This window comes from Porites lutea, chromosome 9, assembly GCF_958299795.1.
Source record: "Porites lutea chromosome 9, jaPorLute2.1, whole genome shotgun sequence".
NCBI lineage: Eukaryota > Metazoa > Cnidaria > Anthozoa > Scleractinia > Poritidae > Porites > Porites lutea.
Window position 1 is genome coordinate 32,278,909 of NC_133209.1, and position 17,855 is coordinate 32,296,763.

Below are 17,855 nucleotides of genomic sequence, written 5' to 3' on the forward strand. Positions count from 1 at the left end.
GCACAACTATAGATCACTGCTAAACTCGTGAAAACGTCTTCAGCACAAACACTGTCATGTCCGATGAAAGTTAAGCACTTATCAGAGTGAATCTTATCTGAAGAAATGCTGGCCATCGAAAAGTTTGCTTTGTTGATTTCGTTTACGGTGTTAATTTGACTTTACGTGGAGAACATCCGGGACTTTCCTAGTGCTTGCAGCCAGGGTTCATACTGTGACACTAAACACGGCGAGGCCCATATTACCACAGCAACAACAACAGCGAAGAAAAATCAGCGCAGGTAAGCTACTGGTTATAGTTTTGACCTCCCGCATGCTCCTTCGCGAACGTTTCTTGCTACAAAGGAGACTAGTGAGTCGTAAAAACTGGTTGTTGTCTTGAATTCCTGCTTCCTTCAGCTACTTAGAGAAAAGAAGGGTGGTGCTGTAAGGAACAGGTGGGGGGAGGAGAGGGGCACGGAATTAAAAGAATATTTTCTCCCATTTTACCAACTGAGTCAACAAGGAGAATTTGCTGGCTTTTAAAAGCTGAAGTTTTTGTTTTTATTTGTTAGCAACCGGATCTTCACCAACTGTCATAGCCGCTCTAACATCAACTGTAAATCGCACCACAACAAACCTCCAACCTCTGGTACCAATCGGAATACAGCTCCAACAGCCTCGTTCCAAGTTTGAATGGTTCAGTTCCCACAACAAAGTGGCCCCGCCCAGATTCAACAGACCATTGTACAATCACCAAGAGGTGCTACTACACCGGTTCAGATTCACACTCAACAGGCTCAAGTCGTTCAAGGCCTACAACAGGTTTGTCAACGGACAATAGGACTGCTAACGTAGAACGGTCGATACCTTCATTCTTCAGTAGAATGAATCAAAGAAGAGAACTCATCTTGTGAAATACTTACAGACTTAGCCGCTCAGTCGTATACCCTTATTTCCCAACCCCCCGTAACTTCTCGAACCCTCGCTTTCTTGAACAGAACCTTTCAATATGTCAGTCGAACCTAGACTAACTTCACTTTTCCAGACAAACACTTAATTTGTCCCCCTCCTCAACCCCGTTTTTCCAATCTCTCGAGGATTTAAACCAATTTCCTTTTCCCTATGAGGTTCAAAATGAACAGGATTCCATGAAATCTGATGTAACCTTCAGACTCTAAATAATTATCAGATCTTAGAGATGTGCTTAAAAGTAGCGTTTTTGAATCGTCATTACCGTAGGTTTTCCTCTATGTATTCAAGGAACAAAGCCAGCCAGCAGGTTACAAGCTTCACATTAACCTACGATCAGGCTTTTTTCTTTTCGGGGGAGAAGGACCGCCTGATCGCAAGTTAGGTTCACAACACCAAAACCTACTCAACCCAGCGAACTTTACTACAATCAAAGACAAAAGTAGTTGGGAAGGCTGTACAACTTAACAGTAGTCCATTTTAATCCTGAAAAAAGAGAGTTTTCTCTTTTGCTAAATATCCCCCGTCCCCCCTGTTCAATGTTGGGATATAACAGAACAATTACGCGCACAAACATTAACGTTTTGATCAACATTGGGCCAGGGGCGGGGGGAGGAAGGAAAAGAAGAGGTAAAAAAGGCAACCTTCCCAACACTTTTGACGATGATTTTAGCTTTGGTATGGAAATACTAGTCTGTTCTCCAGACCGTAGCAAATAAATCCGCCGCGCTCGGCTATTTCTAAAGAGAAAGTCTGTGACTAGACTTGTAATTACTTGTTTTGATGACTCGCCATAATAAACCTTTTGTAACCTTTGAAAACCCTTCTTTTGGTATGCATCGAGTAATTGTCCTCTAAAATGCTAAGTTGGAAAGTTTTCCTTTTCCGCCAAATTTCTGCAGGGGTTTGTAAAAATCAGACTGAATCACACTAAAGGGGATAATTTTACTGATGTGTATCTTTTTTTCCGGCACTTTTACAGATTCAAGGGAAACCCTTAGGTACTGTTAAAGTAACTCAACAAACACAAGGAGCCCAAACAACAGCAAGAGCACAGGGAAGGTCACCTGCACAGAGGAGAAAATCACAGAATAAATAAAGACTGAATGCTCAATAATATATTGAAAGTTCAAGTAAAACCAGATATTGAAAGTTTAAGTAAATTAAACCCAGATATTAAGATCGCCATGTAAAGCTGTCGGACAAATGATTGTCCTCTGCGGTTATTTATTCAAATACAAGTTCGTCTGATTGTCCTCCACTGCACCTGTTTTTGGGGGCAAGTCCGATTTTCTGTTCTAATTGGTCTTAACAACCGCAGCGAAAGTGGATGTGTAGCGAGGATTTTTCCATTGAAGCCGTAACTACATGTTTCCTCAACTGAGATCAACGATAAGACGATTCGAAACCCGCCGCAATTCTAAAAGTTTGAATCCCTTTCTTTCATGGACATTTATAAACTCATTTAATATCTTCATCTACATCCACATTTAATACTCATCAGAAACTAAGTACAGTTATCACGCTAACATATCAATATGCAATATCATTCGTATATAGCATGAACAGGGTTATTGTGATTGCTCTAGACATTTGAGCCTTTTTGTTCATACCCTGTTATGTACCAGTAATAGTTGACACTACAGCTGCCCCAACTCTGTATATAGTATTCTTGCTCCTTGTTTAGCTCTTTGTAATATACCGATTCATAATGAAGATGTTCACAAATATTCCATACAATAAGTGAGATAAATACAGGAAATAAACGCAAGGTTCCATGCACAGTTTCGGTTCGATTTACACAGCTTTGATCAAAACATTCTCAGTTTCAAGAATAGTTTATTCTAAACCATAAGAAAAGATTTAATTAGAAGTTTAATTTTTCGCTATTTCTGTTTCACTTTTTACATTTAGTTCATTTCATTTGCCGGAAAGTAAGCCTTACAAATTAAAAGGACATTTGATCAATTCACGCTCGCGTACTCTAGTCTTATTTTAAACTTTATAGCGGAAGGACATCTGTGAGCAGGGAATAAGTCAGCACTGAATTTGATGGTCGGTGAATTTATGTAATCGTCCATCGTTCTGCTAGTGATAAGCTAGCCGTTGAATCATTCGCTCGTCTCGCAGCTGAAGGTTTCCAATCAAAGATTTGTGAACTCGTGTCTGGCAAACTCACTTAGTGTTAAAATATACACTGTTCTACCACCTTATAACTTCATCTGCGCTTAACGAGTGTCTTTTGGTCCATAACTTTCATAACAACTGCCACAGAATGTCACTGGCAACACGTAACGCAAAAGAGTATCGAAGTGTGACTGCACAATTAATGTCACAAAATCTACCTATTGTAAGCTGTTCCTTCGGGATTTTTTTGTGTTTTACGTCATCCTAACCATTTCGTACTACTACCTACCGATTCCTCGCGGCCCCTGTTCAAGCAAATCAAGATTTTTTCTATATTGACTGTATGACTGTATATTTCAACTGTAAGTACTTTCCTTAATATACGCGCGAGTTACTAGAGTGCCTCCTCGGGATTTCGCCTTCTGGGCGAAATCCCTGCCGGGGCAAAAATGGTGAAATAGTCTGTAAGTTGGTAATATTAAACTATTTTAGCCGCGTTAGATATGATATAACTTAACAGTTTTTACTTAGAAACTAGAACTACCATGAGAAAAATATATCCGTAGAAATAGAAATGTACATACGGAAAAGTTCACTAAAACTCGTCGTAGACTCGTATACCGTAATTACTCGAATAAACGCCACCCTCGATTAAACGCCGCAGATGGAAGCAAAGTTAAAAATATAAGCCGCACCAAATAAGACGAATGCGGCGTTTAATCGAAGATTATAAGGAAAACTCAGCACTACTTTGTACTGTACATCAACCAAGCAATAGCGATTCTCTCCCGGAAAAAAAAAAACGCGAGACATAGAAACATTAAACATCTGTCTGTTTTACTTGATATTTAAAAATGATTTATCGTAATTGATGTCAATGATTTAAGAAAATGTGATTTTGAAATAAACGCCGCCTTCGACTAAACGCTGCGCTTCAGAATAACAAAAAATTCAATAAACGCCGAGGCGTTTAATAGAATAAATGTGGTAAGCATTTATTTTATTCACAATCTCGCCGGCTGGTTTTTTTGTTTAATAACTGAGAGATGTGTACAAGTCTAGGGTCATCTATTGATACTAGAAAGATGTGTTAGCTCTGAAAGATAATTTGCATAGGTTAAATCTTTTTTTCATAATTGCGGTGGCCTGTATGGTGGTTCCGCGTACGTGGTGCTAAAGTGGAAAAGGACCGTGTTGACTTCCATGACTTCTCACTTCTATGTCAGCTGCCAAAATTTTAAGTGACGTGAACTGTTTACAAATGATTTTCGACTTGAAAAACAGCGTTTTAGAGCGGACAAATGCATCTTCTTAGCTAGACTTAATGAGATGCTTTTCCACTGTACAACTCTGTCGAATCGAATCAACTTTCCACTCGTACGAGTTGTAAAACGTAATTTTTCCACTCTTGTTATGTCGAATAACTGAGCACTTTCCGCAGCGCAGAACATTCTATGAAGTATTCTATCAGGGGCACCCAACGTCCGTTTTTCGGAAAATATCTGTTCGGAAGACGATTTGAGATCTAGAATTTTCGGAACATTTGTTGGAAAATTTATTGCTTGCCTGCCTCTCCTAGGATTTTCGAACATCTAAAAAATGGTATAATTGTCCATTTTTAACGGATTTTTACCCTAAAAGGTGGTCACCTAGAATTTTCAGGAGCCTTTTTTCAGGCTGAAATTTTCGAAAAGTTTAGTTTTGATCCCTATATTTTTCGGATCACTAGACTCCGAACAGATAAAAAATTTTTAGGGGATAAAAAAATGCCTTTATCTACCGTATAAATACTAAGATACGTTTAACAATGCTCATCCTCGGAGTCCCAGGGGCAGATAGTGAGGACGAGGGAAAGTCTAAACGGGCGGAAAAATATGGCACGAAGAAAAGTAAAGAACGGCGAGAAGAGCCCCTGGGGACAATGTCTTACCAGACCAGTTCCAAACGGTCGCCGCCGTTCTGGCTTCTGATTGGTGCCAGAAAACTTGTGTTTTTCTGGCACCAATCAGAAGCCAGAACGGCGGCGACCGTTTGGAACTGGTCTGGTAAGACATTGTCCCCAGGGGCTCTTCTCGCCGTTCTTTACTTTTCTTCGTTCCATATATATTTTTCCGCCCGTTTAGACTTTCCCTCGCCCCCTTTATCTGCCCCCTGGGTCTCCGAGGATGAACAATGCTATGTTTAAGTGGTTTTGAACTATATTCTCGTTGGGTGTCCCTATTCTATATTTGCGACATAGCTTTTCAGTGAGTATATCTCAGTGTTTTCCGTTTCGGTTTGCATGGGCTGGCTTCTCTTTGACAGTTTGTTCACGTACTATTTTAGAATATATATTTTATCGGCCTTGAAGTCCGAAACTAAAATAAGGCCATCCGGTGTTGTAGTTATTCTTGAGAGACCTTTAAACTTATAATCAGTTTTCCCAGTAAAACAACCCTCCAATGTAAACTGATCAACACGACCATTGTCTCTGTCACATACAAGAAGATTATGGTGATTACCACATTTCTGGAGACAAAGTCCCCTTGGACCCTTCAAGTACAACCGTTCATCACCCTGACGTGGTTCTCTTGTCTTATACAAAAACTTTCCAGTACTATCATAAAATTGCACAGAATTATCATCCCAGTCAGAAACAATGAACTTGTTCTCATGGTAAATACATCCAAAGGGGCCAAGTTTTTCTGGTCCACTGTCTCCAAATTTAAACAGAGGTTCACCATCCTGTGATAAAACTTGGACCCTATGGTTACGGGTGTCGACCACGATAACGCGTCCTTCATCATCCACACAAACACTGACAGGATTCTGAAACTCTCCGTCTCTTGTCCCTCTCTTCCCAAAGCTCTTCACAAAGTCTCCAGTTTGAACATTAAATTGTTGAATGCGACGATTTAATTCATCCGCCACAAGAATGTTATCATCATTTAGGTAGGTAACGTCGCTTGGACTTTTTAGCTGTCCTTCCTTGTTTCCATAGCAACTTAGTTTTCTTAGACAGTTTCCTTCCATGTCAGTTATGAGAACACAGTGTTTTTCGTTGTCAACAACAGCAATTTGCCCTTTACTGTTTACAGCCAACCCTAGTGGTTTTTCAAACGTTTCGTTTTTTAATTCAAACTCCCCCAAAACCTGAATGAGCCGTTGTTTCACCTGGACAGTGTTGGTTGAAAGAACCTTCCCATTTATTTTGACTGTGATGTTAAAAGTACCAGGGACTTTAGGCACAAACTTCACCAGTGTAGCCTCTTCTTTCTCGTACGTTCTCAAACTTCCTACCTTCTCAGCGGGTTCTATGAGCACCTCGCATTGGAATTTGACTTTAACTCCTTCCGCTTTTTCTTTAGGGATTCTGGGGATAACTTCAAACTCTGATTCTACACCAGCTTGGATATCTTGATTCAGTCCCTTGATGATCGGTTCACTTGTTGCTACGCAGCCAACGCTAAATTTTTCTAGTTCCAAATTCGGAAAGTACTTCATAAAGGAATTGACCGGAAGTTCTGGGATGGGAGCGCTTTCAAGTTCGTTGTAACGCTGCCGTAGTTTTGCTTTGCTTTGCATTATGTCCGAACTGGAGCTTTTTTGCACCAGTTGTTCAGCAAACTCGACTGCTTGGTTGATCTGCTTTAGCAAGGACTGTACTTGTGTCTTTGCCGAGTTTAACATTTCCAATCGAGACTCGCGCGTGTTCTCGAGAAAGGTGATGATCTCACGTTCACTTTCACGAATCTTGGCAATGATTTGTTCCGCTGTCTGGGAAACTTCATGTTTAACATTAGTAATATTTGTATGCAGCTCAAGCTCTGTTTGTTCAAGCTTGAAAATCGCATCGCTGTAAAGTTTGGTCGTTTCTTTTAACATTTTGGCTCTCTCTAGGATTTTGACTTTCTCGCCATCCGCCACTTTATCCAGTAGTTCCACGTCATGTCCCTCGTGTGACTTGTGATCCGTAGCGATGCAAATTTGGCAAACACACAGTTTGCATTTCAGGCAGAAAAATCTTACAATCTCTCGCTCGTGATACTGCTGTGAGCAAAATGACTGCCTCTTCATCAGGGCTTCGTAGTCTTGAGGTTGGAACTGTTTGACTGGCGTCACCTTGTGTCCTTCTGTGAGGTTTGTAAACAGTTGATGTGCGTTTACACAGTCACTGCACATGAATTTAGCGCATTCGAAGCAGTAACTTATCTCTGCGCTCTTTTTCTTGCAAATGCCACAACTGATTTCGTTTCCATCGCCACTCTGTCGAGCAGCGAGAAGACTGAGCAACCTGTTATGATGAAAACTAGACGGTAGTTTGTCGAAACAGTTTGCTTCGGGAAGATCGACTTCAGCTTGACACTCGGGGCAGCGAAACTTTCCATTCCTTTGGCTGATCAGTGCGTGTTTCTTCAAACAGTCACAGCAGAATGTATGCAGGCAGGTTATTGTCTTGGGATCGGTAAAACTATCCAGACAGATTGCACAAGTAACCTGTTCTTTGAGGTTTATCAACAGAGATTCCATTGTGAGAGATTGCTCAACAGCGGCACGCCCTTTCTTGTTCTTTGAGATTCCGGGAAACTTGAACCATTTATAGCGTCATAAAACATTTTGCTTAATACCCACAGGTAGCCAACTAGATTTGAAATAATCTACCCTCTGACCTTAGAAGCGGAAGTTAAGGAGGGTTTTTCCCCGCATTGTTTAGCTGGGAATATTGACACAAGTTAAGACAAAAGACAAATATAAAATCTTGCTATAGAAGTGCGCGTTTTTAATGGACTTGTTTTTTTGTATATAAGCTATATTACTTTGAGGGTGGACAGACTTTGAGCATTCCGGTAAAGAAGAATTAAACGCCAACCCCTGACAAAAATGTGAGGTTCAATCTAATTGTCTGTCACTTATCATTTCAAACACGAAGGAGTAAGTAGAACCTCCGTGCATTTTCCTAATAACGTTTGTTAGTAATCTTTCTCATTCTTTGCTTGTGTTTGTGTGTTTTTTTTTGCATGTAGTAACATGTAGTCAGCGGCTATTCTACGGCTGTGTGGTGAGCTCAGTTTTGGAACTAAAGTTGGATCGCGCAGCAGTGAAGACTAGAAATCGAGCGAGAGGAATGGGTTGGAGTCGTGCAAACACAAACCTACAGTTTAGTACTTCAATGTTTCTAGCATAAATCTTAAACAATCTGTTTTTCAATCCCGGAGAGGAAGTTTATAAAGTAAGCTTTTATTTGCAGAATCAAATTTAGGAGAACGAAAGACGGATGGTTAGAGATTTGGGGAGGGTCACGCTTTGTACGTCTTATTCGGGAATGAGAGAGGGGAGGGCAAAGAATCATAGTTTTGTTTCAAAAACAAACAAACAAACAAATCAAACATCCCCATCATAAAAAAAATGTAGCTTCCCTAACCAGGTAACTCTTAAACACCGGCGACACATTTTGAGGACGAATCTTGGAAGTACACTGATAAGAGAAGGCAATTTTAAATTAAAAGAAAAGTAAAACTGCAGAATAGTTAGCACGAAATGTTTCACGTTTTTCCTCATTCAGTTTAATATTTTGTTTAAAATACATTCTCCACAGGTATAATTATCTATCAATGTCATCACAAGCTGTCTGGATCAGATCTCTGACTTCTTTGCCTCTTCTTACCGACTTTTTAAAACACTCCTGTAACTTGTCATCTGTCAAAGGAGATCCACCTTTAAGGAGAAAAAACGAGAGCAGTAACTAAGCAACAAGAACATTTCACGACCTCAGCTTCCTCCGGCAGAGTTTATCAAATACTGTTCACACCGCCTTCGCACAAAAAATGGTTGACACGACACTGATTGAATTATGCGGTAAATGGAGTGAACTAAGAATAAAATAAGAATGGGTATAAAGGAAATAAACATAAATCAGTTATTCAACAAAAGGATTCAGGAGAACCTTGATTATGGCATAACATGTTTTGCGCGAAGAAAATGGCATTAATTTACGAACAGGGTTGCTATTTCTAACCGGCCACTGAGAACATAAGCTAGGGCACAACTCGCGAACTGAGACTTCAACAATAAACACTTCCAAGTCTCAAGAGTCCGGACTTTACGCGCTGGGAAGCGGAGTCCCGGATGTATACAAGATAAAGAAAAATTATTACTCTCCACAGTGAACATATCGTAAGAGGATTAAAAACCAAACTATTCGAGGACAAGCCCTTTGTAGAAGCAAATTCCCTCTGATAAATTCCATGAACTTTGGAATCTCCTTACGATGGTCAGGAAATTGACCTTATTACATAAACTCAACTGATAAAACCAAATTCTTGTTTTTAACTTCCACATCGACTCAATACCACAGTTTCTATAGAAACTAACCTCTTCTTTAGACTTTCATAAAGTCAAAACTTATACTGTCTCTGAAAACAGATGTATTGTTGCGGTTGTATTGGAATTACCTCGGTGCAACAGCCTCTTAGTTTATCTTTGATTTTATAGCTACTTGCTAGGTTCTATCGTGTTGATTTCCTTGTGTTCTTCCACTAAGATGAGTGGTTCTTTTCTTCATAATTTTATTCTATTTTAAAGCCAAAAGTTACCTGGCTTATGAACAGCTGCAATTTTATCATCATCTGTCACAACTATAGTGACGATTCCAGAAACTAGATTTTCTTCTTCATCAGTTGGATCAGCAAATAGTACAGAGCTACAAATAAATAAGATCCATTTATTTCAGCTTTTTTTTATAGTGGCTAATCGGAATCCCCGAGCACCGTTATGAAATTAAAGTGACCATAGAGCATGCGCAGGGTGGAGAAGAGGAAACAGAGCTACGTAGCGTTAGGCTGTAGAACGGGATCAAAGAAGGCGTAGGTTCGATTTCCTAGGGCCGTACTAATATTGAGGGTTTTGAAATAACTGAAAACGCAAGTGAAGGTACTGCGGCCTTAATACCCATGCAAACAGCTCGACAAAGAAATCGCGGTCCCATTTCCAGTGGGAGACGACAAAAAAAGGACTTTGCTACAGCTTGAATAAGGAAGTTTTATTTCGATAAGCGATTGATGATCTAGAGAAAACTATATTGTTGGTGGCGTAAGCTGTGAGATTCCAAAAGGGAATATTAAAAACTGACTAGAATAACAAGACTTATTTTTACGCTATCTGATTGGTTCATTGGTAATTCGAACTTTCTTAGGGGATATGGGTGCTCCTTTAAAGCTTTATTTAAGCTGGTAAATAAATAAATGGGTGCTCCTTTAAAGACTAAGCTTTTAGATGTTAGGTGGGAGTACTTAGAAGGTATGGCTTATTTGAAGAACAATATCTAGCTACCTACACGTACATATGGAATGACTCACTCATCGAATATCCCAAAAGTAGATGCCACGGGATGCTGTCTCAGGTTCAGTGAAACTTCTTTTTTCTCTGATGGTTCTGGAGTTTGCGTTTCTTCATCTATCTTTACGGAATGAAGTCGTGCTTGAAAACAGGGGAAAGACGATTTGTAAGAAATAGGCCAATTAGCATGATGAACGCTATCGAGAAGAATTGGCTGCATTCCGTCCAACATTTTGTAAGGTGTTAAACAATGAAAGGCAATCCAAAAGGGCTGAGTTTGTTTCCTGTATTCACTCAAAACTTCAACAAGGTTAACAGATGCTGAACCATATTTTTGTGCCGTATATAACGATATAATACTCAAAAAAAATATTAATAATAATAAAGACAAAACAAAAGACATTTTAAATGTTTAACGAGTGTCTTTATATCTTATAATGACACGACTAAACTTCATGTCCAATTTTTTAGACCAAAATAACCCCAAATCTAAATGTTAGTGCAAGAATGAGTTGATCTTTAGAAGCAGCACATAATAAAATAAATATCGATCCACAACGACTGTTAATTATTGCTACTCACTGTTTTGAAGAGCTGCAACTGCTGCTATTAGACATGCATCTGTGATGTTACCATCATAACTTAAGCACATTATGTCCATATAGAGGACCCAGCATAACTAGAAATAGAAGCAAACAAATATTTATCAACATCTCAGGAATAAAGACTGGTTCGATGTTGAAAATGCTCACGTACAGTGAAGCCGTGGACTTCGTATATAATTATGAACCTGCATGTATGATGTACATGAATGGAGAGTAAAACAAGAAATTGCTCAGTAGAAACAACAAAGTGTTCACTTGGCCACACTGTCTCCTGGTTCAAAAGTCAAATTTCACTTGGCAATCCTAATGGAAATGAGCTCTGTAGAACATAAGATTTTCCTCATAAGTATTAGCCTGCGAATAGCAGACACATTTCTGGTCGTCGCTTCTCTCCCTCCGGAAAATATTTTTCAGAAGCGACGACCGGAAATGAGTCTGCTGTTCGCAGGCTACATAAGTATAAAATTCAACCAAATTTAAAGAACACAATGCTATATGTAAATATAGATAATCTGCACCATAAAATGAAAAAGTTTACTTCAAATACAATGTATTTTCCTTAATCTCAATAATACCAAAATATACAAAGACCTTACCTTGCCTTCTACAATACACAAATCCTCAAGACTGATTGGCTCACAGCTGGTGATCCAAAAGAAAAGTATGCAAAGCAAATTGATTAGCAGAGAACTGTACACAGCAGCTATTCAAGAGATAATTCATACACATGTCTGTCAACACTCTGCAGTGTAGCAATTAGAAAGACTGCAAGAATCTTCCAAAACCTTTGTTGCAGGCTCATATATAGCAGCTGGTTATCAAGACTACCTCACCAAATTTTAGGAAGAAAGTTTCAAATGAATACTGCAAATTTGCCTTTGTTCTGCTTGTAACTGCATTTAAAATCAATTGCCTATTAGTAAGGTGAATAAAGACACAACCTGTTTGGAACAATGTTAGATCATTGAGACAGATTTCTACATTTCTTACTTTGAAATAATATCCGCAACAAACTGGCTGAGAACTTGTGCCTGTTCACTTGGAGGTCCAGGACGAAATCGTGATGAACAGAGAGGAGGCAGATCTACATTGGGAACTGATTTAAGAAAAATGCATCAGTATACATACGAGTTACTACCCTGCGAGCAGAGGCTACATTTTTGCTCTATGAGCTAGCGTGCAAAAAGTAGCTACTTTTCGCACGCCCGCTCATACTGAGATAATGTAACCTCTACTCACAGGGTAACTAGTTACCAGGGGGGATAAGGGAACTCAACAAAGTTTTATATGGGGAGGTTCTGCTCTGAGGTCCAGCCCCTTACCCTTTATATATGAACAGTTTTTGACAGAAAAGGTTCCCCTAATTTCATATACCCTCTATTGACAAATGGGGCCCCTAATCACATACCTAGTTTAGAACTTTGCATCCCCTTTAACTGCTGTTAAATTACAAACCAGAATTTTTTACAGCCATGAAATGCATCTGTAAGCCAATTTTGGGCCTTTTTATGGACAAAAATGAAAGATTCCTACCCTTTCATATACATGTACTTCAAAAAGTGCAATCCCTACCTTTTCATATCCTAAGCCTGAAAAAGTTACCCCTCTTGGGTGGTCATATAGACTGATATGGGAAGCACCTTTTCCCTCCATCCCCCTGGGCAAGTTTAACAGGTGTATAATTTATATACTAAGCAGAAACTAAAATTCAACTCACCAAGGACAGAACCAAGAAAAAAAAAATAAATGGGGAGGGGGGGAGTGGAAAGAAGTGGGGACAGCAAGGGAAGGGTTCCAGTTACTAACTAGTAATAACCAAAGGTTAAGATGATAGATGGTCAAAACATGCTTGACCAGATTATGAGGGACAGAAGTTTGAAACACGCGCGATCAAAGTGGGTTTTGTGCATTCCATTCTTTCTCAGTGGAAGTCCAAACGAATGCTGACTACATACATGTGATGCATGCATAATAACAACCTGGACCACGATTGCAGGCTCCTCATGTCCCCTGCAATAATAACTAACGATAAAAAAATTCTGTTTTACAGTTTGCACAACTTTTTTTCACAGCTTTTTAACGTCCTGTGTGATCAATTGTGCCAACTTTAAAAATAATGATTAGTACTATATTCAATTCAATTATAATAAATTAGATGCAATTCATATTAAATTAATTAGTTTACTATATAATAATTTATTACCTTAACTTTAACTGACCTATAAATCCAAGTTTAGGTTTCTCCTGACTGGGCATGGCAAATTCCTGGCAATAACATCAGAATGGTATAATTACCCAAGATTCATCGTTTCAATAAATATTTTGTAAATAGTTATTTCTCAAAGATTTAGGTAAAATGAGGAGTATAACATATTGACAGGATTGCAAATCTGTACGACCACAATTTTGACAATCATGCACAGAATCAGACCACATCTTATATTGTGGTTGAACATTGCTGTCTTTTTCTGCATGGCCACTACCATGCATGTCTATTCAGTAGTGACCGTAACTTCCTCAATACATTCAACACACAGGCATTGCAATATTGACGAAACTCACTTCAGTACCATGTCAGCAGATCAGACCTGACTCCTAACTGAACAAAACTGGTTAACCTAAGTACACAAGTTTTATGTTACTGTGATGATGACTAACTGCCTTTACTCCACAAACGACTGTTGTATTTCCAAGTTTCACCAAAGCTGATCCCTCTGCTGTTGATATTGAACCTGTGAAAAACACATAATTATTGTAAGAAAAGGATGAGACCTATTGGAAAAAAGCACAAGCTTTACAATAAATAAAAGGTAAAAAGAAAGATAAGTTTGTCCCAATACATAAATCTAAGGAACTTTCCATGTTAAAGAATCTGGACAAACAGGAGGCCCTGGTCTGAAGATGAACGTGTATTTGAGGGGTGGGGAGATGGGGGGAACCTTATAGTATAGGAGAAGGGCCAGAGGCTGGAAATCACGGCTGCCCTTACATGCAGTAACTACTCTTTTCGCAAGCTCTCTCACTGAATATAAGTTTTTAAGATACATCCCAGATGGGAAATGCCAGATGTGAGTCAATGCTATATGAAGCACCCCCAGCTCTAGGGTTAGATACATTATACCGGCAAATTTTGCCAAAGTTGGAGCACTGAGCATAATGCCAGCATAACAGGCAGGTTGTTAAGCATAAGGTGATGAATGATAAAGAGAAAATTAATATTTCTCCACAAATGTAATGAGACATTTAAATTTCAAGTGCTTTTGGTTAGAAATTAATTTATTCAAAGGCTACTTTCAGGGCCTAGTTGCCCCATAGCATCATATTTTTGCCCGGCTGCAACCTGATCAGAGAGTGCATCCTAACGATGGCGAGTTCCATTGAAATAAGACATTTTGAGTGTTTTTGATGAGCATAACTTATTTGTCGTTTATTTCTTGTAAATTTGTAATTGATGCAATGAAACGTTCTGTTTCTGGTTTATGGAGGTTTTTTTTTCTGCAGGCATAGAAAAGGCATCAAATATATATCAGTCGTGCATAATGCTACGTACTTTTCGAACATAATTTTAGGCATAATGCTGATGTTTTGAGGGTGGCGCTCAAAAGCATGATGCTCAAATGTTTCAAGCATAATACCCTCCCCAGCTCAAAGATGGAACATTGATTGCTGTACGTCTTACCAACATTTAGGATCGTTTTTCTGAATTCCAAAAGTGCACGGCCATCTGGTCGAACATCCTGTTTCTGCAAGATCAGAACATTGAAGTTGACAAAATTGTACTTTTCCAAGTCTCGAAGTCACTTTAATTAGTTGTAATTTACAACTTGATCTTACCAAAAACTGCCTGTAATATTCCAAAGGCTGTGCAGTTCTGTAGAAGGAGACAATAAAGAGAGATAACTGACGAGAAATAAAACAGCACTGACCAAGAACACGTGTTTTGAAAAAACAAATCACTCACTTGAAATCGGCCGCCATTTTTCTTTTGTATAGTGATTGGTGATAGCCGCTGACTTTGTAATGGGCTCATTCAGACGCGCGGGGCAGCCACGCGCAAAGCTGAAAGGTGTGCGGAAGGGTAAGGTTAATTAAGCTTTTATGTGGCACAAAACCCAGGCCCAGGGTATGGTAAAGCATGGTGATTTGCACAATGTTGGAATCTTGTTTACTGTGGGTAATGTCGACCGAGGTATCGGTCGATATAGCGGTCGATATAGCGGTCGACATAGCGGTCGACAGTCGGTCGATACTCGGTCGACAGTCGGTCGATACTCGGTCGACAATCGGTCGATAGTCGGTCGACAGTCCGTCGATACTCGGTCGACAGTCGGTCGACAGTCGGTCGATATAGCGGTCGATAGTCGGTCGACAGTCTGTCGATAGTCGGTCGATAGTGAGAAAGACTATCGGCCGAGTATCGGTCGATATTTCGACGACGCACCTCGACTTACTATCGGTCATATGTCGGTGATATACCGGTCAACTGTCGGTGGTATATCAGTCAACTGTCGGTGGTGTATCGGTCAACCGTCGGTGGTATATCGGTCAACTGTCGTTCGAATATCAGTCATGTGTTAATTTATCAGGTGAGTCTAATGGCTCTTTTTTCTAAGCAAAGACGTCATTAATTACTGTTATCATGCGATGGGGGAACATGTGGCAGTGCGAGGCGCGATTACTCTATGAAGCGAACCGAAGAGCACTGGGAACTAAGGACATGGTAACCGTTTTTTTTTCCAGTTTGTATCATCACCGATCGTCCTATTTTTAGCTGTTAAACACAACTTGTCTCAGCCTAAGTTGAATCTGCTGCTCCTGTGGTCCCGCAGTCGAAGAATACTTAAAGAACGACGAGTGAAACGAGTACTCCCGCAGTCCCGAAGTGGAAGAATAATGAATAGGAAAAGGCAGTTCATGACATGCTTTAAATACACATCTTTTATTATCGGGCTTGGACCTGCTTCATCACGCCGAGTTCTCGTTTGTGCAGAGACCACAAATTAAACTTATATATTTCTGCATTGAAGACGGGAACAGTCCTTTGTTTAACGATCAGTTATTGATAAAACGCGCTGATAATGCGCCGAGGAAGGTGACAAAATATCCAGCAGACTGAACACATTCATTTATTGTGGGAATGATTTCAACTTACAGCAAGGAAAATACAAAAAATGACAAAAACAAGGGAAAAAGGAAAAGCGAAAAAAAAAAGCAGAAAAGTCTAAAGTGATTGGGTAAGACTTTTTGGCATGCCCGTACCAAAAAATTTCACAAAACGGGATGCTATTGCAAAGAAAGGCATGCTTTCATGTTTAATTTTGAGTAGTTTGGACTAAAAACTGACCAAAAATGTCCATAAATGCGAATTTTTCAAGAATCTCCACGTGTAAATGGGGGCAATCGGTTCATATTTCAGTAATCTTGCTCCAATTTCTTCTCCAGGGCTATTGATAACGGACTAAAAACCATACAGACCGACAAAAAGCTCGACCGATATATCGATCGACTATCGGCCGACTCTCGACCGATATATCGAACGGCTATCTTCTGACTATCGACCAAGTGTCGACCGACCATCGACCGAGTGTCGACCAATTACTGACCGATACATCGGTCAAGTATCGACCAACTATCGGCGAAGTGTCGGCAAAGTGTCGGCGAAGTGTCGGCAAAGTGTCGGTGAAGTGTCGGCGAAGTGTCGGTGAAGTGTCGGTGAAGTGTCGGCGAGCGAAAAGCTATATCGGCCGAGACACATCTGGAACGACCATCGACCGTGTCTCGACCGAGTGTCGACCGACTATCGACCGACTATTGACCGCTATATCGACCGAGTATCGACCGAGTATCGACCGAGTATCGACCGAGTGTCGACCGACTGTCGACCGACTGCCGACCGACTGTCGACCGACTATCGACCGACTATCGACCGACTGTCGACCGACTGTCGACCGCTATATCGACCGCTATATCGACCGATACCTCGGTCGACATTACCCATAGTAAACAAGATCCCAATGTTCTGAATGTTTTCAGCTTCCAACTGGCCATGACCTAGTCTGGGAAGAGCGTATCGTAACAATTCAAATTATGGCTGTGAAGCCAGGAGCCGAAGCAGACTAACCACGAACAGTCGGATCAAATATATATAGTGGAAACTGAAAAGTGTAGGTTTGCTGGCACATTTCGCACATGAGGTGAGGATTCTAAAGGCCTAGTGGCACGTACACCGCCATCAATATGCACCAAGTAGTACACCGGCCCCTTGAGAATTGTTGGCTGGCCATGGAATGTACTAAGCAGGTGAGTCAAATGGCTTATTACTGTAGGACATGGGGTGGGGAGCAGAGTTCAGGGCCCCGGGGGGGGGGGGGTACTCGATATATCCCTGGGTGGAGGGTGCGGCGCGGCCCCTCATACCCTGACCCTGTTTAAGACAAATGTCGTGGATTTTCCTACCCTGTTTAAGACAGAATTCCGATTTTTGATACCCTGTTTAAGACATTTAATTAACATTAGAGCTTGTAAAAATTTTGCTGTTTATCGTCCAAGAAAATATATCCTGTTTAAGACAAAAATTGATACATCGATACCCTGATTAAGACGAAAAATGATAAATTCGATACCCTGTTTAAGACAAAAATCCCGAAAAACATACCCTGACTGGCTACTAAGGGAGTACCCCCCCTCCCCAGGGTTCAGGGTAAACAGACTGAACAAAGCAGTGTAGTAGAAGAACCATTGTCCTTTTTTCATTATTTTATTAGCCTAAAATTTAGTCTGCTACACAGCCGTTTTTAGTGTCGTCACGCAACGCTCAGCGTTGCGTGACGACACTAAAAACGGCTGTGTAGCAGACTA

General features: G+C 40.2%; 2 protein-coding genes across 2 annotated transcripts; both read right to left on the minus strand.

Annotated features, from left to right (window-relative positions):
* Positions 1-5,262: 5,262 nt before the first annotated feature.
* On the minus strand, positions 5,263-7,622 carry LOC140947673 (E3 ubiquitin-protein ligase TRIM45-like). The gene has a single exon (XM_073396842.1). It carries the CDS (start codon positions 7,585-7,587, stop codon positions 5,395-5,397), a length of 2,193 nt encoding a protein of 730 aa, XP_073252943.1. The 5' UTR covers positions 7,588-7,622; the 3' UTR covers positions 5,263-5,394.
* A 925-nt stretch (positions 7,623-8,547) lies between these two features.
* LOC140947437 (exosome complex component RRP43-like) lies at positions 8,548-14,990 on the minus strand. The gene is made up of 11 exons (XM_073396545.1): positions 14,959-14,990; positions 14,832-14,868; positions 14,677-14,740; positions 13,656-13,729; positions 13,217-13,262; positions 11,988-12,093; positions 11,594-11,639; positions 10,975-11,071; positions 10,413-10,533; positions 9,651-9,757; positions 8,548-8,772 (listed from the first exon to the last, which is right to left on the minus strand). Exons 1-11 carry the CDS (start codon positions 14,973-14,975, stop codon positions 8,660-8,662), a joined length of 828 nt encoding a protein of 275 aa, XP_073252646.1. The 5' UTR covers positions 14,976-14,990; the 3' UTR covers positions 8,548-8,659.
* Between the last annotated feature and the right edge of the window lie 2,865 nt (positions 14,991-17,855).